General features: G+C 44.9%; 1 protein-coding gene across 2 annotated transcripts in view; it reads left to right on the top strand.

The window, feature by feature from the left end:
* MAP3K3 (mitogen-activated protein kinase kinase kinase 3) overlaps window positions 1-25,321 on the top strand; it is a 53,899-nt gene extending 28,578 nt beyond the window's left edge. Inside the window, exons 7-17 of one of the 2 annotated variants that reach the window (XM_034755662.1) lie at window positions 1,612-1,732; window positions 5,571-5,704; window positions 6,632-6,705; window positions 7,882-7,949; window positions 8,241-8,333; window positions 9,379-9,570; window positions 11,682-11,830; window positions 13,724-13,855; window positions 14,845-14,974; window positions 17,796-17,973; window positions 20,496-25,321. In XM_034755662.1, the coding sequence (XP_034611553.1) occupies window positions 1,612-1,732; window positions 5,571-5,704; window positions 6,632-6,705; window positions 7,882-7,949; window positions 8,241-8,333; window positions 9,379-9,570; window positions 11,682-11,830; window positions 13,724-13,855; window positions 14,845-14,974; window positions 17,796-17,973; window positions 20,496-20,724 (1,500 nt within the window). In that variant the 3' untranslated portion in view covers window positions 20,725-25,321. The remainder of the gene's footprint in view (window positions 1-1,611; window positions 1,733-5,570; window positions 5,705-6,631; window positions 6,706-7,881; window positions 7,950-8,240; window positions 8,334-9,378; window positions 9,571-11,681; window positions 11,831-13,723; window positions 13,856-14,844; window positions 14,975-17,795; window positions 17,974-20,495) is intronic. The other variant, XM_034755663.1, reaches the window with a different exon arrangement.

Below are 25,321 nucleotides of genomic sequence, written 5' to 3' on the forward strand. Positions count from 1 at the left end.
GGCTTAGGGACTTTGATTTTGTATAGTGATATCGTCAGATTTTATATACCAGTTACACACTGCAACATTCATAGTCTTCTAATGTAAAATGAAGCACTCAAAACGTTGTCTGTGAAAATGTAATTCAGCTCCCTTGTGCATATGCAGTACGAAACAGTCTTTAATTACATGGTCACATACTGTTTTTTCCCACAGGATCCCTGCTTCATTCAGAGGATAGAAGGTTGTTTGTAGGACTCCTTCCTCATTTGTTGCAGAATTTGGAAGGTTTATATGAGGCAGGGGATTGCAGGAAGAGAAAGAATGGTCTCCGGTTTAAGAAAGTTGAATGTTACCTTGGAGAACTGGATTCAATCCCTGTCTCTCCAGAAAAATTCCTGCATGATGCTAAGCAAGGCATTTTAACCCGACTTCTCCTAGGTGGTCACTTTCATCGTGTTCTCATTTTCTGGATGCCCAACTTCGGACTCTGGGATCTAATCACCAGAAGTACTGATCATACTCAGCTGCAACCGAAGGCAATAGACATGTAAATTACTATGTAATGCTAAATACGCTGAAAAATCAGGTTCTAGGTGTCTCAAAATGAGCACCCAAAATTAGTGAACAATTTTGACCTTAATTTTTCTGTGCCTCGGTTTCCCATTTATAAAACATGAATAACCCTCCAACTTCACATTGGTGATGTGAAAATAAGATATTTTTGAAGCACTCAGATACTATAGTGATAAGCACCATAAAAAAGACCACAAGGAAATTAAAATTCTGCCCTCGGAACAGCATCTGAATAGTGTGTTTTAATAAGGCTTGGAGTGACACCATTCAACAATGAGGATAAAACAAAATATTGAATAGTTACTCCATCTATTCCTTGACTCACTTAGAGATCCTGAGGAAATATGATCATGTAATTAAAGACTATCATAGTTCATACGTGCAGGGGGGCTGGATTAAGGTTGCCCAGGCAATCTTAATTCTGAGATTTCCTAATTTGTGTGTTTGACTATGTAATTTTAATGTAGATTGTTTGCAATTTCCTAGCTTGTTAAAAAACAGAAAAAACAAATTCCATCATGTGGAACCACATTGACGCCCACATAGCTTATCAACGGGTTTGGAACCTTTAAATCCATAACTCAGTCTCTGGCACTTGACTTGATGGAGTAACTGATAACAGTAGTAGGTTGTCATCCTCTGTAGTTACTAGAGGAGGACAAAACATAGTTTAAGGGATCTCCAGGTCATCCAGTCTCACCTGTATATCACAGCCCACTAAACGCCACCCAGCCACCCCCACACCAAGCTCATCAACCAGAACTAGATCAACATACATTTTGCCAGTGAGTTTCAGATTCCTGCTGACATCAAAGGAATGGTGAGCCTTGGGTTCCATTCCAGATTGTTATCTAGTGGTCAGAACCTTCTCCACCTGTTTCATCCTGTAATCGGGAAGCTTGCCCTGCTGCTACCTGTATTGTTCCTGCTCTCTGCATGAAAAGGACTTCAGTCTTCAGGGCTGTCATTCATGCACCTTCTTGTTAGCAGTAAAATTCATATTTCTGAAAATGTGTCCGGGCTGCTCAATTTCTGCTTTCTCTTCTCTCCCAACAGACTAGTTCTTCACCACATTCGGGGCTGCCAAAACAAGTCAGGATCAAAACTTCCCAATCTATGGGGGATGTGAACACAGCCTACCAGCCACCAGAGCCCAGAAGTAGGCTCCTGTCTGTCAGTGAGTATTTCTCACCACTTCCCAGCCATCTTCGTATTCTTAGCCGTGTGTATCCATTGGGCATTAGTGTTCATGCTGTCAGAGGAGACAGTTCTGAGAACTCTATTGACTGATTGTAGGAATATTCCTAGGACAAAATAATTCCTTACCAAAAGCCCTTTATACGTTTGTGATAGAATAGTAAGGAATATTGGTGTAATCTGTTGAACAGCTAAAGAGTTACTAAGTGGGATGTTCCAGAAATTCATTGAGGTTAGAGGTTTGGAAAGGCCATATTTAGTCCATTAAACTTTTTTATTTAGACTGGCATTTAAGTCCAGGAAACTACAATGAATTAAATCTTGGGTTCTGGCATCCATCAGCCACCCTGATTAAAGCTTTACTAGGAATATAGGAGTTGCCATAACAGATCAGCCCAGAGTCCTGCATATTCTGATATCTCGGATAGTGGTTAGTATCAGATGATCAAACAAAGGGTGAATACAGGAGGTAGCTGGGGCCTGCCCCATTCAGAATAATAAGAAAATGTACCGGCCTTTCATTTCTCAAGCTTATTCACAGCCGCTATTCTAATTAATTCATGTTCCAGTTGAAAGATCGTTTCAGGGCTGCTGACTGTAGCAGACATGCACTTTTCAGTAACGAGTTCCAAAGCAGTTGCATTTCATTCAGCAGTAGGGCAGCCACAAGAGAGCACTGAAGGTCACTTCCATAATGAAAACCTAATTCTTGTGTGCTGCTGATTACCAACTCCCATTCGTTTCATTGGAAGTTCTGGGTGCTCAGTACTTCCGAGGAAGCTTTTGCTGTGCCAGGTCCTTAGCTGAACACGCATTCATTAAGGGAAATTATAGTGCCCTATTTAATTTGTTGACTTAAAGCTACCATGAATGCATCAATTTATCCTTGACCCCTGCTTGCAATGGCTTTGACTAGTTGGAGCTGCTTATCTGTAATGTTCCCTTGCATAATTGTAAAGTATTTTTGCGATCTGTGGGTAAGAAGTGCTAAGAGCTGTTACTATTATTAGAGGCTGTAAACTTTTAATGTGAAAAAGGAAAAAACCAGACTCTGAGACACCCCTTGAAAGCTGTTTGGACAGAAATGCTATCCACAAATGTGACTTATAAATAAGCTTCTTTTGTATGTGAAATCTTGATGTGTAATTATAGAATCATAAAAATGTAGGGCTAGAAGCAACCTTGAGGTCATTTTAGTCCGTCGCACAGTACTGAGGCAGGACCAAGTATACCTTTCAGGGGTTCTCGCAACACATTTTTTGGTGGCCTCCAAAAGTGCGGCCACCAACTCTTGCTGGTGGCCGGTATGACAATTTTTCTGAAAAACTTTGTTTTTCCTAAAGCTAATTAATATGCACATATACCTGTCCAAATCATTGTAATTTATTTATGTAGGGGTTTTTTTTTTTGCAGACTCAATAACAATGTACAGTTGTCTATTCTTTACTGGACCTAAACAGAATAGAAACATAAATAAGGTGTTTTGCATGTTCTTGTCTTTTTGTTGTTGTTCCTTTTGCTTTTTTCGTTTGTTTGTTTTTAATAGAATTGCTAGCTAGTAAGTCTGGGTCTGTGAAAAGTGATATTTGTACGTTTGTTAATATCACTTTTGACAGCAGCAGACTTGTTAGCTAGTTGGGAGGCAGTGCAAAGTGATATTAACAAACACACAAATATCACTTTTGACAGCAGACTTACTCAGCCCTGGCAAGCCGGGGGACAAATTAGGTGGCAAGCAGGCACCTCATTTGTAGCCCAAAAATAAACCTTGAGAAGCCTCCATTCCTGTCACTGATATGGTTGTAGAGCAGTCTAGATCTCTGGAAGGTGGCTGCTCTTTCTCCCCTCCTCCCCCCACCCCCTTTTTAATTTGGGGTGAGGAATGTAACCCAGTTTCCTGGAGGATTTCAAGCTCTGCTTTTATGCCAGATGTAGATGGGAGGCTAATACAGAGCAGTGTTCTGCTGTGATGGTTTGGATGTGCAGAATACACCTGTGTGGATACCCATCATATAAAGCGGGCAGTCTGCCTGCTATGCAATTGAGGTTTCTGAAGTAAAGATAAGCTTTATAAAAACAAAAAACAAAACTGAAAATGGTAAGTGCTGTCTGGCAGCACTTGTTTTTTTTCCACTCACTTCCTTTGATATACATTGATTTAGAACCGACTTCCTTTTCCTGCCCAGTGATGGTGACCTTTCCACAATAGCGGCTGGCCTGAAGCCAGTGGGACTTGGGCTCCCTTCATCAAGCCATGGCATTGTATCAGAAAAAGTGAAAGTGTGCGCTCCTGACTCCGCCCAGCTATACAGCATGCTCTCCTGTTTATCTTGGTTCTGATTGGTTACCAGTGTCGTGACCTCTGTAGGCTTTCTTGGAAAATCAGGCAGTCATTTTTTAAAAAGCAGCTGTAAATTGTTTCACATGTTTGGATGCCCGATGCATTCCAAGTTACCTCACAGTATGTACGTTGCCCTGATTTCAGTTTACTATCACAAGTGTAATAAACTGTGGGGTGGGGAGGTTAGTAATAGCTGTATGAAATATTGTCATTAGGAAAGCACTTGCCAGTTTTCATGTGCCTATTGCAGCAGCTGGGCATATTGCATAGGTTAAAGACAGCATCATATAAGTGCACAAGTCTGGGAGTTCTCACCTTCCCAGTTCTGCTGCTGACTCACTGTCACCTTGGGCAAGTCACCTTGGTCCAGATATTTTTTCTCAAGGTCCTGAGCACTCACAGTTTGAGTCAGGGGGAGCTGTAAGTGCTTAGCCTAGCCCTTCTGGTAATCAGGATCTTACCCTAGCTTGGCCTGTCCAGCCCCATCCTTCCCCCCGTGAAGTGTCCGTATCCTTATCCCTTCCTTTCTGAAGCACTCTGAGAAGCACAGAAAGAAGAATGTTGAGGATTAGGCTACCCTCAGTAAACAGCGTACTCTCTGCGCTCACACACACTCTAGTCAAGCAGATGCTTGACCAGAAACCTCTTACAGTAAGTACCACAGTGCCCTAAGTTCAAGTAAAATGTGATGAAATCGTTCTCCTGTCCTCTAGTCATTGACTCATTCAGGTTGGTTGAGACTAAAGCATTAGTCTTTGCAGTGCAGTCTTCAAGCTATTTATGCAGTACCGATCTCAGGTGGCAAGGAGGAGATTGCTGGGTGTGCTTACTAATGCAACCCAGCACTGCTGCAGGGCTCCCGTAATGTATATTTAATGAAACACTAAATGTTGGGATGGCTAGCGCACGTGATGCTCGTTGGGCGTTGGGGATGCTGCTGCTCAAACTTAATGGCGCTGTATTTTGCATGTAGTCAATAATGGCTGTCCTAACAGGAGCATTTTGTGTAGGCAGAAGCTGATCAGGCAGCAAGGGGATAGTGCTTCCATTATGTGGTCAGGGTAGCAAGAAGGCCCTCTGCCTTTGAGTTCTCTTCACTCTCCTTCCAGCACTGAGATAGTGGAGGCAGCACCGGGGTGTCATGAGGTCTGTTTCAAAAAGAAGAGGGCAGGATAGATAGCTGTGATCTGTTGGGGCTCAGGGGCTTCACAGGTGACTCTTGCATGGGATTTTAAACAGCAGTCCTTTTGTTTGTTGAATTCTTCGCTTGCCAGCAATGCAGCCATTGTATTGAGTAGCACCTATGAGCTCAGTCTCTGCACATACCTGTTACGATAGCTCCAGAATTGTTCTCATGGTGAATGTTTGAGTGCTCCAGAATTCAGGCTGTTCCTGACTTTCTTGTCTTTATGTATATGCACACAATCTCTTCATTAAGCATCTGGATAATAAACCTCCCTCTGTGTCTGTGGTCCAGGTTCTCAGAACACAGGCCGAAGTTCACCTCCCCCGGGGTATGTTCCAGAGAGGCAACAGCGAATTGCTCGCCAGGGGTCTTACACCAGCATAAACAGTGAAGGCGAGTTCATCCCAGAGACCAGTGAACAGTGTGTGAGTATAAACGTGTGGGTGGTGGGGAATAAATCCAGTAAGCACCAACACTGCTGGCAGTCTTTCCTGTGCCTGCCTTCATCCTAGAATATTCACCAGCAAACAGCTGCTGCCTGCTTGTTCAGTTAAACTCTGCTGTTGTGTATGTACCACTCCAGTGCAGCCCTTGAAACCCTTTGCTATACTGCCAGGAGCAATCCCTAGGCATAACCTGTGCAGGCTCACCACCTATCAGTGAGCTCCTCTGTGTACCCTTGACACATGCCCAGGGTCACCACCCCTGGCTCTGTGATCTTTTCCTGTCTGAGCAGAGACTGCAGAGACTCTCTCACACCAGGAAGCGGGACCACAGTGCATCTTGTGAGTGTAGAGGTCGGTTAGGGAACAGAATCTCTGCTGGTGCTGGAGTCAAATGGGGCCCCAGATGAGAGCTGGGAGGTGGCACTCACCTTGGCAAGGCTGCGGGGGGGGTGGGACAGCTCTATACATTGTGAAGGCCGACTGGTCTCCAGTATGATGTATATTTCCTTCCTTAAATATACAAGCACAGACTATATGACTAACCATATCATTATGCATCTGAAGAAGTGGGCAGTAGCCCACGAAAGCTAATGCTCTAATAAATTTGTTAGTCTCTAAGGTGCCACAAGTACTCCTGTTCTTTCTTCTAACCATATCGTACATGTCAGGGCTCTCCATTATCTAAAATAACATGGTGGCTCCAAACTGCTGCAACCATAATCCCAACAAGTCCTCTGGGGGGTGAAAGATGGGGTGTACTTTCTAAATAGTTCCCCTCTCTTTCTGGACTTACCCCAGTCACTCACTCTGGATGAGCAATGGTGACCGCTGCATCCTTCTATGCAGCATTTTATGTGGCAACATCAACTCGGCTTACTATTGCAGTTTTATTACCTTGTTTTACAGATGTTGGACCCTCTAAGCAGTGCTGAAAATTCCATATCAGGAAGTTGTCAGTCCTTGGACAGATCAGCAGACAGGTACAGACCGACTGATAAGACCTCTTATGTGATCAAATTGTGATGAGGTTGTGTAAAGGTCAGTTTATTTTGCACTTTAAATCATTTTACTTAGACAATAGGATCATAGTCCTACATAATTTCCCAATATACTTCCTAGAGAGAACTGACTGCATTTTAAGATTATGGTTTTGCCAGAAAATAAAATAAATGAATCAAATGGGGCTTAAATAGCTTGTTTGTTTAAAATACAGCCTTTCAGTGTATGCAGATTGTGTGGGGTTAGACTGTCGGAGAACATCTGGCTTCAGGGTACTGAAATTTGACAAGACACTACTTTTAAAAAAACACAAATATTGGGACGTTACGCGACATATCATTACACTAGATCCGTGTGGTTTATAAAATGTCGCATTTATTCCAAAGGGAAATGAGGGATTTCTCTCCCTCCTCCTGGAGGAGTTCAACTTCCTTCCCCTCTCTGCATGTTGCTAAATTCCCCCCTGCTGGCAATAGGGGCACTTGGCTGCTCCCTGCGGGGGTTGGCCAGGATCTAGGAAGGGTAAGAAAGAAATCTTATTAGGGAATCTGAAAGGTGGGTAAGCCTCACTCCATCTAAACCTATTTAGGAGAAATGGATGTGAGAAGCCTGGTTTTGTTGCCAAGACTAGATTTGTGTAACCACCCACCTTAACCTCTTGGGAGACTTTGACAAAGGTTTCTGCCACTGCTTCAGCATGGTCACAGAATTCCATGTGTTGGGGAGGAGCAGGAGAGAGACTCAAAAGATGCTGTTAACCATGTTCATACTTTGGCAAGGTGGCTGCTTTTGGTCCTATATAGAGAGAAGTGTATGTTGACCTGTATAGTAGGGGAAACTGTCAAACCAGTAACAGACTTTCTGTCCCAGAGAGCAAACAGTCTAGGCACACAAGCTGGACCAGCAAGGCTGATGGCAGGGGAGATTGAACCTAGCTAACTTGGGTTTAGCCGGGTTTTAACTTTGAACTTTCATAGCATAAAAGCAGGAAATAAATTACTGCCGCATCAATTGTATTGCTGTGTAGCATCTTGGCTTTCTGTTGCTTCTGGGCCAGAGGTTTGAGATCTGCACTTACCCATCTGGAGCTGAATTAGCTTGCAGTGTCCACTGCTGTAAATATCTTCTGAAATGGCTTGTGATCTTTTTTTAAATAGCCCTTCTTTTCGGAAATCACGGATGTCCAGAGCACAAAGCTACCCCGACAACAGACAGGAATTCTCAGGTATATCAGCACCTAGTATAAAAAGCATCCGTTATAGGTATTAATACAGGTTCTGACTTTAGTATAGCTAATTTGTTATGTGCAGATATTAGTCTCACTCCTTATATTTTCTGTTTTTTGGTGGTTATCCCCCCTTTGTTTGCTGGATACATCTAGAGAACTTTTCAATGAAAAGCTATGAATTTACTGCCTTTTCCTATGAAGCCTGCTGATTGCGGAATGTGCTGCCATTAGAACTTGTTTACATTGCATAAGGAGTCTCTCTCTCTGCTCCTTCTTACCTTTTACCAGATCGTGAGAATCAAATATATGACAAAGCAGGGAAAGGGGGGACGTACCCTCGGCGCTACCATGTCTCCATGCAACACAAAGATTACAGTGACGGTGAGTATGTTGCAGCCCTTCGCCTCTTGGGTTGAAATTGGAGGGGAAGGAGGCAGCAGCTCCAGAGGTGAGCCAGCACCTTTGAGTGGCTGTGGGAAACTTAACAACTAGGGCACAAATGTAACTCCTCTATTTGGAGAGCCTCACCACACACAGCTTCCTTGTGTGCACAGTTGGTGCCATGCATGGTGGTGGTAGCTCAAGATGCATGCTGCCATGTGTGATACCAGGTTTCCCTACTGATGCAGGCTTGCTATCCTTTGCTCCATCTCTGCCCTCCCTCTCTGAGGGTATCCTTGCTGAACAGTGCCTTCCCTGGGATGATGAATAAGCACGTTGGCCACAGGCTGGAGACTGTAACATAAAGAGGCTTCTACCTTGGGGATCCCCTCTGCTATTTTTATCCTGTGTGGATCTTTGGCACCAGCTATACCTCGTCCAGCTCACTTTAAAGAGTCTTTAAAGCTTCCTTTTAGTAAGACACTGATGGATTTAAAGGAATAAGTCTGTTAGATGACCTGCTGGCTGCTTGGGTAATTTTAGAGATTAAGTTAGTCTTAGCCTGCATACCCTAGCTAACTATCCCTTGTGCTGTGCTGTGTTTGTAAGCCTGGGGTGTTATCTGGCAAGCCAGTCTCTCAGTCCTCTTACTGCAGCCTGTGTGGCCATTAGCAAGCTTCGGAGCTTGCATGGCAGCTTGCCCACTAAGGCTCCTCAAACTTTGCTTTAATTGAAGAGTAAGTTCCTGTTTGGAGCTTGGTGAGGCTGCAGAGGAGTTATGCCTCAGAGTGAGGGCAGTAAAGTGACTCCCCCCTCCTGTCTCTCTTGATTATGGTGGAGGGTAAGTTGTCCTGCGCTCAAGTAGCATACTCTCTGAATGTGCATGTTTCAGCGTGTGACCTGCACTGTGGTGGATTTCACACGTCTGGTTTCCCCTTCCCCCAGGACTCAGGTCTCTGGCCATGCTTTCCTGTTTGTGCCTAGGTTATTTGGCAACACTTAACGGTCTCCTCCTCTCCCTCTTCCCCGTTGTTAATATCTTCAGGCCGGAGGACGTTCCCCCGGATACGGCGGCACCAAGGGAACCTATTCACGCTAGTGCCATCAAGCCGCTCCTTGAGCACCAACGGGGAGAATCTGGGCCTGGCATTGCAGTACCTGGACCCCCGCGGGCGCCTGCGGAGTGCTGACAGTGAGAATGCCCTTACCGTGCAGGAAAGGAACATTCCAACCAAATGTAAGTGTCAGGTGCCAAAGCAGCCAATCTGGGGCAATGGGTGCCGAGGGGAGAAGGCTCTTAATTTAGTGGACCTGGAGTTGGTGTCCGTCTGTCCAAGAGCTTCACTAGGACAAAGTGCTCCAAAGCCATGCAGCCTCAGGGTTGCATTTGAACATGGCCATCTACTCTGGCTCCTCTGGTCGATGGGTCCTGATGCTTAGAAACGAATTGTCTGAGCTTGGTGCTCCTTCTGCTCCCACTTGTGGTGGGAGAAGCCAGTGAGAGTCCAGCTAGGAAAGCATTTCCAGACATAGAATATCAGGCTTGTTTTCTGCATCCCAGTCAGTGTCCTGGTCTCACTGTTCAGCAATTCCCATTTTGGTACATTATGATCTGACTATGTAAGAGAAATTCCAGTAACTGGTTATGCCTGAAATAGCTCTAGTGTCACTAAATAAGAACATGTGGATTTAAAAATACTTTGACAGCAGTCCCTAAAATACCCAGCGCTGTTCCTCTCCATGATCCGTACCAGCAGTGGTCTGTTTGCTGCAAGCTCACGCTGAAAGAATTGGCTTTCCTATTAAAAAGCACAAGGTAAAATCTGAAATCAGCTGAATCCAGGTGATGTCCAGGGTTTTTAAGCAGTTCTTAAAGAGCTGTTTATTTCATTGGTACTGTTTATCTTGTGTAGAATGAGGCTTGCAGACTACAGTATGTTACTAATTAAGAATTATTTTTGTTTTTGTGATTCCTGGTAGTAAGATTTATTTCCATGTTAATGGAACCCTGGACTTGTTTGGGAAAGTTTGTTTGTAAAGAATAAAAATATCCAAGTTATTTCCTCATAAAAATAGGTACGAAAGGATAAAGTGTTAAAATGTGGAGAGCATCAAAGATCTTGTGCAGTAACTTTGAAAGTTAAGTTTAGTGACAAATGTAGGGGTTAACTGTTTAAAGCAAAGTAACTAAATCAAATGTATCTCTTTAAAACATTGACTCCCAATAGCGAAGTCAATTCTTTATGCCTCTTTGCATCCTCAAATTGGCTGCTTGTTTTTTATAATGAAAATACTTTGTTTACAGACTTTTCTTTGTAATTGGAGGCAAAGTGGTGGTAAAACACTGATTTAGTGTTACTCCCGTTTCTCTCTCTGTGCTGGTCTAAATGACTGCAAAATATGTAGTTCAGTGGAAAACTGAGCTCCGTTATTAGAATCTGACACCAGAGTTTCCTATTTATACAGAATAAAGGTTTTGTCCCCTCACAAAACACTCCTCTAGCCAGAATTGTGATAAGACCCCTGGAAATGGTGTCAAAACATCTCATCCTTATTGTCATTTCCAGCAGAAAAGAACTGATCTTAGGGCTTGTCTACACTGGCACTTTACAGCGCTGCAACTTTCTCACTTGGGGTGTGAAAAAACACCCCCCTGAGCGCAGCAAGTTTCAGCGCTGTAAAGCGCCAGTGTAGACAGTGCACCAGGGCTGGGAGCCGCACCCCTCGTGGAGGTGGTTTTGTAGAGCACTGGGAGAGCTGTCTCCCAGCGCTTTGCCGTGACTACACAAGCCACGTTAAAGTGCTGTCAGTGTAAACAAGCCTTTAGCAAGACACCCAGCTCCTTTTTATTCCCTGCAGGGAGCAACTGTGGCAAGATTAGGGATTTAATATTCACCTCCCTCCCCCTAAGGTAATAGCAACTTCTCCTGAGTGGATGCTGAGGGGGAGGAAATGCTGCATTCCAAAGCAATAGACCACTTACCTGACCAGAGATGATGGCTGCATTCCAATGGATTTATCTCAGTGGAACCCCTGATGGAGTGAAGCGTCACTAAGTTCAGTGAAACCACTTGGGACATATGCGCCAAGTGGCATTTCGTTACGTTGTGTTCCATGTGTTCATTTTAGCATGAGTGTGATTCAGTGATTAGAGCAGGGGTCTAGGAGTGCATGTTGGAGCCCTGAATTTTAGTCAGGGTTCTGCCACTGACTCACCAACCTCAGGAGAGTCACTTCCCAGCTGTAAAATGGACATTGAAATCTCTTTGTAATAGGATTGATGTTTGTACAGCACCTTGTGATCTTCAACTAGCACTGTAACAGGGCAAATTATGATTGTGTTTGCAGCTCCAAGTGCCCCAATAAACTGGCGACGAGGGAAACTTCTGGGACAGGGTGCCTTTGGTCGTGTGTACTTGTGCTACGATGTGGACACTGGCAGAGAGCTTGCAGCTAAACAGGTCCAGTTTGACCCAGACAGTCCTGAAACAAGCAAGGTATTTGAAAGAACTCCTCAAAGCTGCCAAACCTAACCATGCAGACTAAGATTTTGTCTGTCTCTCTGGAAGCTAACCTCTTCCGCTGCCGGTGCTAGGGCTCCAGGCTGCAAGGAGTCATTTAAAAATCACTCTTCTGTTAGTGTTGAGAATAGCTTAAGCTTGAAACTGAAATCTATTTCCTTACTCTACTTTTGGCCCTCCATCCCGTACTGGCTTGTTGCCAAGTTCCTTGTGGGTGCTGAGTGGCTACCATTGGCCTTGTTAGACAAAAGTGCATGAGAAAAACTAACACTGAGATATTTGGGGGTTTGACATACAATTTTGTGTTTGCGAAGCCCCCTTAAGGGTAAAAAAAAAAAAAAAAAGGTAAATCTTATATTGACCCATTACAGGAAGTTTCTAAAGATTTATTATTCTCTAAACAAACTGAACTTGGATATCTAACTTCTTGGCCAAAAGGAAGACTGTACGTCCAGGCTGAGAACTTGGCTCTCTTAGCAGTTTTAACTGGCATTCCAGTTGAAATGGGAGCAGGGGGCCATTGGGTGCATGGCCTGCAAGAGTAATGGAGTAACTTGCTGATGCCTGCACCGTGACTCTAATGTGCATTGCCATCAGGGGCCTCCTTGCCAGTTTAACATGCCAGCATCCCAACATCTAGCGAGTTCACTGTGAGGCGGGAGAATTGGTCCATGAAGATTTAATTGTTCTAACTGAGCAATGGGGATTAGGATCCCAATTTAAGTGAGGCCCTGACCATAGTGGGCCTTCATTTATACCGAATCTCTGCTGTAAATCAGACGGTGATGCTGGGCCAAGGGAGAACAGGCTGGAATGTGTTTTGGAGGCGCTGACACCCCAAACCTGATTTCATTTATCTGTGTAGTGGCTAGTTTCTCCCTCTTGAAAAGATGCAACCTCTCCACAAATGAGAGAGAGAAATCTGGCCTGTGGCAGAGGAGACTGTTGCAGGGTGTGGAGGACTGAATCAGTGGGAATGCTTGTGGGGAGGGAGCGGGGCGGGGGGGGGAGACCATGCTGCTGTTCTACAAATCAGTTGTGCTCTGATACCTTTAAGGGTCAGCGTGTTCATTCTCTGGGAGAATCCGATGTGTTTCCTGTGCAGTCAGGATCTCTGATTCAGCCTGAAATTGTTGGATAGCCCTTCTGCCATTGTACTATAAAACTCTGTTGCATCTGTGACAAGGAAAAAGGAGAGAATCTTCATGTGTGTGGTTGCAGACGCTTTAGATCCTACAAGATCAGCATCCCTTCCTAAGCTTGAATTTGAGTTAAACTCACTAGCATAAATCTGGGCAGGAAACCAGTGATGGAAATTCTTAGGTTAAGGGCGTCTAAGAAATACCTTGGTATCTAAAGGGCTGAGGATACTACACACTCACTCCTAGCACATCTGCGGGGCTTTCTATTCAGTTACTGTTTTAAAAAACAAACAAACAAAAACCTCACAACCCTCCAGTCCAGGAGGAAGGGACTATTCCCATGTTACAACTGGTGAAATAATTTATTTTTTGAATGACTTGGCCAAAGCCATGTAGTAAGACATTGGTAGTTAAGACTAGAAGCCAGGAGTTCCTGGTACTCAGCCCACTGGACAGCACTGCCTGTCTGCTAGACCTTACTACATGTGAAGTACCTGCAATCATACGTACAAACTTTTTACACAATAAACATTAACCTGGTAGTAGCTAGAACATTCACTTTTTCCAGAGTCTGCCTTGGCTAATGCCATCCGGAGGATAGGTTTACACTGAGCCCACAGACACAAGGGGTCAGATTAGTAACATCACGGAAGTGTCATGGGCAAGGGTTGTTGAAAGGGGGTGGTCCTTATGCACTGTACCTAACCTGCTCTCTCAACATCTGTAGGAAGTGAGCGCGCTGGAGTGTGAGATCCAGCTGCTGAAGAATCTCCAGCATGACCGCATTGTTCAGTATTATGGCTGCCTCCGGGACCGAGCGGAGAAGACCTTGACCATTTTCATGGAGTATATGCCTGGGGTAAGAGAGCAAACACATCCTCTAGAATTGTCGTCCTTGCCTGTTACTCTGACCAGGTCAACCCACGCTTCAAACCTTCTCAACGGGTTACTCTTTCTGAACATTTTAAGTTCAACCTTGATGGCCTGTCACTGCTCTGCCCCTCCCTACTTCTCTTCATTTTTCTTATGGAAGTATCCCAGACTCAACCACCCACTTGTCCATTTCTCCCACATCACCTTCCTATATTCTGTGCATGGAACAATCTCCCTGAACTCCTCTCTAAGGCCATGCCTCTCTCTTCCTTTAAATGCCTCTTCCTACAAAACCCGCAAGAAATTAGACAACCAATAAACAAACAGTTGGGGCAAACTGAGGATTTATTATACAACAAAAATATGTGATAATGTATTTTTAAACCTTTCCCTGCCCTCCCACTCTGCATCTGATTGGAAGCTGTTGGCAGAGATTGTTTCTTCCTGTGTGTTTGGAAGGCGCATACCATGTTGTAGGTGCCTCCAGAATACAGCTAAGTTCACTGGTTGGAAAACATGTTGGGGCAGTGAGATGGAACCTGTGTCCTACTGGAGTCTCTCCTATTCCAAAGTTGTTAGTGTAGTTACTGAACTTAGTTGTTGCTTTTTTTTCATATCCTGTTGGCAAAAAAAAGTTGTTAGCTGGTAGTCCTGCATTGAACTGTGCAATATCCAAGCAGACACCAGATATTGGGTCCCCTTGAAAGGATTAGAGTATTTTCATATTCCATCCTACCTGGGATCCATTATTTGTGACAGCCACCAAGGAGAAGTCAAGACAGTCTGATCTCTCTACCCCAGAGGACAAGGAGCTGAAGAGATTTTTTTGGTAGAAAAAATTATTTTTCAGCTAGTTTGCAGCTCAGAATAGCTAACCATGCTGTGAGCACAATCTCTTGGGTAATGAATGGATTCTCCGGATCCTGTGGCTTGTCATTTCTGAGCGAATCTTTTTCCGTTTGCTTTTTGGTATAGGGTTCAGTGAAAGACCAGCTGAAGGCCTATGGTGCACTGACGGAAAACGTGACCCGGAAGTACACCCGCCAGATTCTTGAGGGTGTCTCCTACCTTCACAGCAACATGATCGTGCACAGGGACATAAAGGGTGAGAGCATCAGGCCGGTCTCGGGCATGTATGCACCAACACAGGAATCTGTAAAGATGGGGGGGACGAGCGTTTATCTAGGAGACTGCATGTCATGTTTGGGGTTCGTTAAAAACTAAACACACTCTTGGAAGCCTCCAGCTTGAGCCATCGGTGTGACATCTCCTTTATGATGGCCTTCTCAGGGCCCAGAACAGTCAGCAGTACATAAGGGCCTTTATCAGCAACCTATAGAAAGGGGAGAGCTGTATGCACTTGTGACGGGTTGGGTCAGAGAAACCCACTTGGGAATGCCACCTGATGTGCCTACGCTACTTCTGAGCCTGTTTTCCCTGCCAGCTTGGGACTTCAGTCCCTTGCCTGGTTTGAGCCAGACACACTTGCCCTGCTGCAAACACCAATCCAAGTCTGAACCATGTCCCCCACAAGCTGCAGGCTTAACTGAAAACAGCTTAAGAAGTGCTTCTTTCTCCAGCACTCAGATACCGCACTCCCAATGGGATCCAAACCCCAAATAAATCTGTTTTAATAAGCATTATACAGGGTAAACTCATAAATTGTTCACCCTCCATAACACTGATAGAGAGATGCACAGCTGTTTGCTCCCCCCAGGTATTAATAAATACTCTGGGTTAATTAATAAGTAAAAAGTGATTTTATTAAATACAAAAAGTAGGATTTAAGTGGTTCCAAGTAGTAACAGACAGAACAAAGTAAATTACCAAGTAAAATAAAAGACGCACGTCTAAGCCTAATACAGTAAGAAGCTGAATACAGATAAACTCTTGCCCTGAGAAATGTTTCAATAACCTTCTTTCACAGACTGGATGCCTTCCTAGTCTGGGCCCAATCCTTTTCCCTGTACAATCCTTGTTTCAACTCAGGTGGTAGCTAGGGGATTTCTCATGACTGCAGCCCCCTTTGTTCTGTTCCACCCCCTTTTTGCACAAGGTGGGAATCCTTTGTCCCTCTCTGGGTTCCCACCCTTCCTTCTCAATGGAAAAGCACCAGGTTAAAGATGGATTCCAATTCAGGTGACATGGTCACATGTCACTGTAAGACTTCATTACCCACTTGCCAGCACACATGTATACAGGAAGACTTGCAAGTAAACAGCCATCTACAGTCAGTTGTCCTAGTTGATGGGAGCCATCTAGATTCTAAACCACCATTAATGACCCACACTTTGCCTAATTACAAAGGATCTCCATTATATTTCATATTTCTAGTTTCAGATTCAAGAGTGATACATTTATACAAATACGATGACCACACTCAGTAAATAAGCTTTGTAATGATACCTTACAAGAGACCTTTTGCATGAAGCATATTCCAGTTACATTATATTCACACTCGTTAGCATATTTTCATAAAATCATGTAGAGTTCAACGTCGCCGCGCTGTTCTCCACTTTGCAGCTTCTGGAGGAGCTGACATTTGGTGGTTCTAATAAGGATGGTTTCACGGGGAGCTATAATCTTTAAAATCCCTCATCTGCAATTGAGCTCTTTCTCCCACATCCCAACAAAGCGAGGTTTTGTTCCTGGCTGATTCCCTCGCTCCCCACCTGCTGTCACCTACTTCGCTTCTTTTTTGGTTCCCTCCTAGATTAGCCCATGCCTGGCCAAACTGCTACCTCCTCATTGGTCGACAGGCAGGATGCCTTAAGAACACCACGTCTAGATCCAGCAACAGCTTCTGACAGCAGGGTTTCCTTCAGGCTGCTGTCCCAACCTGTCTTACCTCCCCCTTGCAGAAAATCTTCTCCGGCCTCCTGCACTAATGTCCTGTGTGACCCACAAAATCCTTAAACTGCCAGTTCCTAGTATTATCCTCTTAGGAGCCAACCAATCTCCTGTGGGTTAACAATAGTTGTCAGCACAGTTTTCTGTTATCCAGTGGTGAGCTGGGGGGAGCATTCTGGTTGAAGGTGGAGTATCCTATACAGACCTGTAGGTCCTCACATCATTACCAGGCTGATAAAGATGAGGGAGTCGTTGGTGCAAAAACAGCATCTTCCTGCTGGGTCTTGTACATTCACCTTAAAGCTAGTCACATGAGCATTGTGCTCCCTGGCAGGTTACTCATTGGTACATCCCCATCCTCAATGCCAGATTGACACACTTGCCTCGAGGGAACTGGATGGACCCCTATAATACTCTGCATAGGGCCCTGCAAACCTAAGACTGCCCTACAGAGGGCACTTGACATAAGGCGTACATAAGGTTTATCAGACAGCAACAGTGAGGGGCTCCAGATCCCATTGCGAGCTTGAAGGGAGTGAAAAAGGCCCTTCTTAGGCTCTAACGTACGTCTATATAGCAAGCCTCCATCTGCCAGTTCCCTCTGGCCAGGGTAAACAGGACCTCCAAGCAGATAACATAGGCTAACTTGTTCATTGCAGGAGTTCAGTCATCTAATTAGTTCCATCTGCTAATCTTTGCTTTCTGGCAAGCAGAATATACACCAAACCTGCCCTCAGACAAGACCCCTCTCAGCAGAGCTATGTACAGTCTCAGCCATTGACCAGAGGGGCCCTTTATAGGTTGCCAGACCTGTTTGCAGACACTGCAACAATGAGAACACTGACTCAGCACTTCCCCCCTTCACTTCCTTGTGTTTTTCCCTAAAGTGGCAGTTGTTGACAAATGGCTTGATTGCAGCCTGGAGAACAAAGATGGTGGCATAGCAGGTCACCAGAGGCTTAATTGGGAAAGATCCTATAATGGACCCAGGCACATCTGGATCAGATGTAAACTCTACAGGTTACAAATCCGAGAGCAGGATTGTACAACAGCTGCCTGAATTCTTTTTCCTCCAGGAGCCAATATTCTCCGTGACTCTGCTGGGAATGTGAAGCTTGGGGACTTCGGGGCCAGCAAACGGCTGCAGACCATCTGTATGTCTGGAACAGGTATCCGCTCTGTCACCGGCACGCCATACTGGATGAGTCCAGAGGTGATCAGCGGAGAGGGTTATGGAAGGAAAGCAGACGTATGGTGAGGAATTGCTCAGAGCTTTATCTATATTCCACAGAGAGTCAAAGCTTTTCTTGTCGTAGGTGATGTGGTCAGTTGTTAATGAATCAGCCCTGCCTCTGTAGATTTGGATTCAAATTTAGCCTGAATCAAAAATGAAAATGAGTCTGACACAATTTGGGCTAGCTGATCACAGCATGAGACCCGGGGCTGTTGCGGAGCGTGTCATGCAATTTCATCTTCAAAAATCCATTCGGCAAGGCTATGGTCCCTCTATCTATTACATCATCACATGGAGGCAGTTTCTTTCCTCCTATCGAGATGTCTGTGTTCAAGACTGACTCTTATTGTACTTCCATCCTTCCTGTATCCCTTAACTGTGTCACATCTAGGTTAGACAGAAAGCCACTTGGGATAGAGTGCTGTTTTCAGTTTTGTCTTCAGTGCCATAAGCGTGCACAGCACTTATAGACACAGGTTAGGATTTTGGTGCATTGACAGAACTGTGAGGAGGGAATGCCTCAGACTGGGATAGCAGGGGAGCTGTAGGTCAGGATTGAGGTGAACTGGCAGACAGACATATGAAAATTGTAAACACACTATGATTAGCACAAGTCAGGAAACAGTACTCACGCAATAGAGGAATTAACAGTCCCAAATCCCTGAAGTATTAGTTTCTGGAGACAGTGGACTGGCCAGGGCCATAGTTAAGTTGTGCAGCTTTAATAAGAGTTACCGGTAAAAGCAGTGCTTATGTCTCCTTAATTAAATGAGGACTGCATTATTTTTCATACAACTACTTAACAGAATTGTAACTGAAAATTTTTCCCAGTATACAGTGGTCTCTCCCAACTAGGAATCTCTGGGAAAGCGTGGAGCACATGTGCATCCCCCCGGGACTGATGCAGTTGTAAATTTCCTTTTGATGCTGACAGTGGTCCATTCCCATCAGAGAGGCGCTGCTGTTGGCTGAGCTCCAGGCTTTACAATCCTGATGGTTATTTTGGGGTCAGAATTTTCCAATTCCATGTTAGTCTCTAAGTAATGTGTATAGAGGAGACACAGAAACGTAACCGATCCTGCCACCTGGCGCTCAGCCACCGCTGGAGGCCTCTCCAGTTTTTTTCTTAAATAGCAAAATATGTGAGTTATTTGTTATTGCTGGAAAAACTTGACATGAAAAACATTCCTGCTGTTTGCTGAATATCTTAAAGAAACTGGATCTGCTTAAACGGTATAAATCAGTCTAAACAGTAAAATATCCCTGCTTGATCTTGAGCAAACCCCAGCACATCAGCACACATGGTTTGCATTTTCTGTACTCTCTTACTAAGTCGTAGAAAGACTGCGGGGAAATCAGTGTTAACTTTTTTTTGTTGGGTTTAAACCTTGTCAAGAAACTGGTACTTGTGTATGCATCAGATTTAATTCCTTTCCTCCCCTGCTTTGGTGATTCATGGGGATCTGCCTTTGATGAAACATCTTATTCTTTGTGACGCAGATCAGAAGAGTTTAGTTTTAAAGATGAATGGGGAATTTTTCCCTATTTAATACACATCTACCCTGATATAACGCGACCCGATATAACACAAATTTGAATATAACGTGGTAAAGCAGTGCTGCGGGGGGTGCGGGGCTGCACACTCTGGCGGATCAAAGCAAGTTCAATATAACGTGGTTTCACCTATAACACGGTAAGATTTTTTTGGCTCCCGAGGACATCGTTATATCGGGGTAGAGGTGTAGCAGGAAGTGTGATCTGGAAGCCAGGAACTGCTCAGGTCTGTCAGTGATTCCCTCTTGGCCTTGAGCAGGTCACTTAATTCTTCTTGAGCAAAATTCACTGCCATCATACACAAGCACACTTCCATTCGAGTCACCGGAGCTACACGTGCATCAAATCACTGCTGACTTTGTGTCTGTCTAAAATGGGGGATAATACGAGCTTTCCTTCCACACAAGGATAGCAAGGCTTTTAGTGTCTTTCTACTCTGAAAAGTGTGTTTGTCAAAATGGCCTGGTGGGATTACACATCTCTGATTTACTCAGTTCACAGGTACAAAGAGCTCTTTTCTATTGTGCAGCCCTGCAAACCTCCCCCTGGGATCTGAGAGTTCAGCTGGGTGTTATCCTACTCCTGCACCAGCACCTGTGATACGAGTTCAGAAGGTCAAATGATGCTGTTAGTGGCATCTGTGTGGACCTGTTGCCTTCAGTGGGTAGCACAGGTGTTAACTGAGGACAGAGTTTGAGGGCATAGGGCTGCACAGTTGTAACTTAAAAAATTGTTGATGCTGTGTGAGCCACAATGGAACCCAGTTCCCTCTCCCAGAGCTGCCAACTCTCAGCACAGTAGTAAAAAATAGTCGGCAGATCTGGCTTGGAATCCATGCAGGGAATAGATCTGAGTATGAGGCCATTTTTATAGTCCCTTTTCCGAGCAGAGCTGTACCTGACCACCTGCTGCCAGGAATTCCTCCGTAAACGCTAAGCATTATTGTATGAAGCTCTGTCTCATATTGTTTTCCTGTCTGCTTCTACAGGAGTCTCGGCTGCACTGTCGTCGAGATGCTGACCGAGAAACCACCTTGGGCAGAATATGAAGCCATGGCAGCCATTTTCAAAATTGCCACCCAGCCAACCAACCCCCAGCTCCCTTCTCACATATCGGAACATTGCCGGGACTTTCTAAAGCGAATCTTTGTGGAAGCCCGGCAGAGACCTTCAGCCGAAGAGCTGCTCAGACATCACTTTGCACAGCTCCTGTACTGAATTACCTCCCATGCCAGCAGTTCACTCTGGGCTTTCAATGCCCCTGCCTGGTGAAACCATGCAAATGACCGTTGTGGAGCTGCGTCTTCAAAATGCTGTCTCAGCTGTCCTAGTCCTCTGGGCAAGCGATGCTGAGGACCCTGGGGTGTGGCCTTGTGTCCTGGTATGTTTTGCTGGACTGATGCTCATTCTACCAATGGCTGTGCAACACAGAGCTGCATTTTGTCCTTGTTAGCTTGTGAGGTTGCAGCTGGCTGCATGTTTTCTGCCGGCACAAGCAGAGGGATCTAGGAAGCTTCTTGTTGAATGTACGTAGGCAACAGAAATCTGGACCAAAGTGGGACCCGGAGGAGCTATGTTCAGAGCAGAAACATACGACAGCCACCCAAACCCGCTCTCCGCAGCGGGCTTTACAGTGTGGATCGCTCTGTTTTCCAGACTGCTAGGTCTTTCCAGGCTTCTACAGTCCAAGAATCCAGCAAAGCCATGTGTCATTGAGCACGCGCTCTCTATATAATTATCTATTTTTCTTCTTAAGTATTCAGCATCTGAAGGTGTTCAGAAAATATTGATTCAGAAAATATGTGAATAGTATTATTTTATAATGAAACCTGGGGTTCGGGGTGGGAGGGGGAGTTGTTTTGCTATCCAAATGTCAGGATAATTAGAAAGGAGTTCCAGCAGAACACGTGCTTTATAGGGCCTGTGCTAAAGGGCTCTCCCAGCGAGGTTAGGGAGTCCATACTTGACTTTCAAGGCCAAAGTTATCCTCCTCACTGTACCTCCCTAAGGCTTCTTGTTCCAAACAAACCTCTTCTGGAAGGGAGAGTTCGCAGGACGGCTTTCCGCTGCACCTGTCTCTTCAAGTGATAAACTATATTTATACCAATCCCTTAAACCAAAGATGATTTCAATGCTGCCAGAGAACTTACTTCAGGGAAAGGTTAAATACTTGCATTAGGCCAGACTGGCAAAGCTACATGAAGAAAATGGGTTGCCCTTCCTTGCATAGGGAGGAGTTTTCTGGACACTAGTTCACTGGGCGTTCTAGGCTGAAACCAAAGGTGATCTTTCCCTGCATGTTTCAGTATATGTGGAAATATTCGTTTCAGGTTTCTATGATCTTTTTAAAAAAACAAAAACATGTTAGAGAAGCTTTTGTAACTGAGACATGTCAGTTAATGAGGCAAAGGTAAAGAGCATTTGTTATGCCTGTCTAAAATCGCCTGGAAAAATGGGATTGGTCCCCAAGAGAGAGAGGCATAACCTACACAGACCACTTCGCTCTGTTGCAGTGGTTCTCAAACTGTTTTAATGGGGTTGCCTGGGGTGGCTTTCTACTTGCTGGGGCCCAAGCCCCACCACCTGGGGCCGAAGCCCAAGCCAGAGTCCTGGGCAGCATGGCTCAGGCTTCAACTTCCGCTCTGGGTGGTTGGGCTCAGGTTATAGGGACCCTGCCCAGGGCTGAAGTCCTCAGGCTTCAGCCCCCCCACCTGCCTCCACCCCGCCCGGGGCGGTGGGGCTTGGCCGGGCTCCTCCCCCTCCTGGGGTGGTGGTGTAATTTTTGTTGTCAGAAGGGGCTCGCGGTGCAATGAAGTTTGAGGAACCCCTGCTCTATTGTATCTTGCCATGGATATGTACCAAGCTTCTGATATCTCTGCCCCTGGTGACTTGCTAGTCTCAAACGCTGCATTTGGTTGGTACACTAGTCCTGGTCTTAGTGACACAGAGGACTGAAGGTAATAAGACCTCATTTAAAGGCACACTTGTGGCAGATTAAGTCATGTTTTTATTAAACAGGCTCCTCACCTAGGAGTAAATAACACCTTGGGTTAATAAAACTGAAAAGGCGTAATCTAAAATGGCTTTCATGGACCAAACTGAGAGACGTGTAAGCAGTGAAAGCAGGCTAGTGATTGTAATCAGTTTCTAGTCAGTTTCACTTTCAGGCTCTCAGCCACTGACACAAGGATGCAGTGTTTGGGTTGCAAGCATCTTTTCAGAAATTATTTAATTCCTGTGGAAACACATCTGTTGATTTTACAAAAACCTGGATTTTGAGCCAAAATGTCCCAGATGGTGTCCCTTTTAAAAACATACAGCCTCACTCTCGGTTGCCCTATGCATTGTCATCACTTGCACCAGTGCAAAGTGGGGGTATAACACTACCACTCTGCTTTGGGAGCATTTTACACACACGCTTTGCACTGGTGCAAATGACCACATAAGGCGCAGGGCAATGGAAAATTGGACTCGTTCTCGATAGGACTGAGTAGTCCTTCCATTGGGCCAATGGCAGCATTATTCAAGCCTGTGGTTTTAGCACTCGCAGCCAGCTCTTACCTTTTGAAACGTACCAAAGATCAGAGCCTTTTCCTGCTACAGAATTTAACTTGCAGGTGTACAGCAGCCGTGAGGACCAATACAGCATTCTTCTTTGGCCCCTCTTTACCCAGCTTGTCCTCACAGAACTGACCAAGGCCTCTTCTGTGGTCTTTACGTATTACCCAGCACATCACTGTTTGGGAGAATAGAATAGGGGGCTGAGGAAATGGTGCAACTTGTTTAACGTTTCAAAGCAACTAAATCCTCAGGATCTGTTGTGGCTTTTACCTCATACGTATCCCTGGAACGCTGTTCTGGAGCAGAGCAAATAGCATTCTGGACTGACGTGCCAAGTCCTTTACCCTGCCAGAGCCTCTGATCTTATCCAGAGCTCTGGCACTCCCCACCTATGCTGAAATGTGCCTACTCTGCGTATACACTTGTATTCCAGTTTTTATTAATGGAAGAGTAAATTGCAGTTGTACAGTGACAGAAGACTTCTGTCTTTGAGAACATGGTAAGCCAGCTCGGACTTCTTGTATTCCAGTACCTGACCCAATGCCGCCCGTTCGGCACAAGTACAAGCCAAAGCATTACTTGTATGTTTGGAGATGCACTTTTATGAATGTAGTTTATATCGCTCTTTTTTAGCTCTTTTTACATCATGTAAACATTGATGCCTCATACTTTTATTTATATCGTAAAAGATCATATTTGGTGATTTTTATATATATCGACTCGACTGTTACAGGGGGAAATAAATTTGACACCTTTATGAATTTAAAAAGGAAAAACAAAAGCAGCTGGTTTTGCAGAGCATTTGCTGATGGTGTAGAACGAGTAGTGCCAACCCAAAATGCCGCCTTTGGTTCCTCACCGGGCCTGTCAGGCATTCACCCCCATTCATGCAAACTGAAAATCTTCCATTTGTCCCAAGTGGAGCAACCTTGAGGACTGACTCTCATTCACACTAGGCCCCGTCCGCATAAAGGGGCCTTAGAGTGGGCATTTGTATCCACTCGTGTACAAGACAAGAGGCCTTACAAAACTCTGGCAGTGTCAAGAGAGCCCATTTGAGGGGTCTGCCTAAAACTAAGCAGTCGTGACTATCGCAAATCTCATTTTACATCTGCAGCTGCTCCTCCCGGGAAGGGAGGGAGACTCAATGCTTGTTATGAGCTCTAGGATCCTCAAGTGAAAGGTCCTGCAGTAATGAAGAGAATTAGAATCTCTGAAGGATAACCCTGTAGTAAACCATTGCTCCTGGGACAGTTAAGACCTCAAATCATTAAGGTGAAATAGCTGCAAAATCCCCATTAGAAAGGAGATTGCTGAATGCCTCACCTGCACGTTCCATGCAATCAACTTAGCATTGGAACAAACCAAGCGTGGAGGGGATTTCATTCCCATTGAGCTTGTGAGGAAACAAACAATTGGCATTTTGGTCTTGGTGTGACGATTTTGTGCATTCCAGGTTATCCACGTGCTCTCCAGTAGATCTGATTTCTCTCCCAGTACCTGTAAATTGCAGCAATTTGGCTTCTGTGCATGGAAAAAAAAATATTCCAAAGGGATTCAGTGAAGCTGTAGATCACGAAAGCAGTTCCCTTTATTTTGCTGTTAATAAGCAAAACAAACTGATCCATAGGGGAATTGGTGCCTACTTTGGTGACGCACATGATTTCTGAGGTGCCAGCAGGGCCTGTAGAACTTGTTGATGCCTCAGGAAATGTATATCCCCACTGTATAACCGTTGCCTGGTATGCAAAGGCCAGGTGTCCAGCACCATACAGCAGATAGGACGAGTGCCCAGTGATTGGTGCTTAGTCACTGTGGCTGCTGGGGGGATTAAGTGTCTGAAAGTGAACTGAAACCTGTGTTCGGCACCCAGGTATTGTCCCTGCAATTGGGAATTGACTGATTTTTCAGAGGCCTAAGGGAGCTGAATTCCCCGTGGGATTTGGGCACCAACTCCCAGAGGCTCCTGGGACTTTCCCAGGCAACATTAGGAGCTGATCACACTGAATTGGGTTTGAATTTCCCAGCTGGGAGCGAGACATACCTGGGAAGCAGTTTAGAGGATTCTGGAGTCCGTAGCCACGTGTTTGACACAACCTATGGGTAGCAGGGAGATATTACTGTTTTAACCTGGATTGTGCAGAAGACCTTGAATCAGTAGTTTATCTGATTATGTATACCGACCGGGGGCTTGCAGTGCAAAGCCAGGCCAATGTATCGTTTCTTTACAATAAAATTATCATTTATATGAAAA

This window comes from Trachemys scripta, chromosome 23 (genome assembly GCF_013100865.1).
Source record: "Trachemys scripta elegans isolate TJP31775 chromosome 23, CAS_Tse_1.0, whole genome shotgun sequence".
NCBI classification, from domain to species: domain Eukaryota; kingdom Metazoa; phylum Chordata; order Testudines; family Emydidae; genus Trachemys; species Trachemys scripta.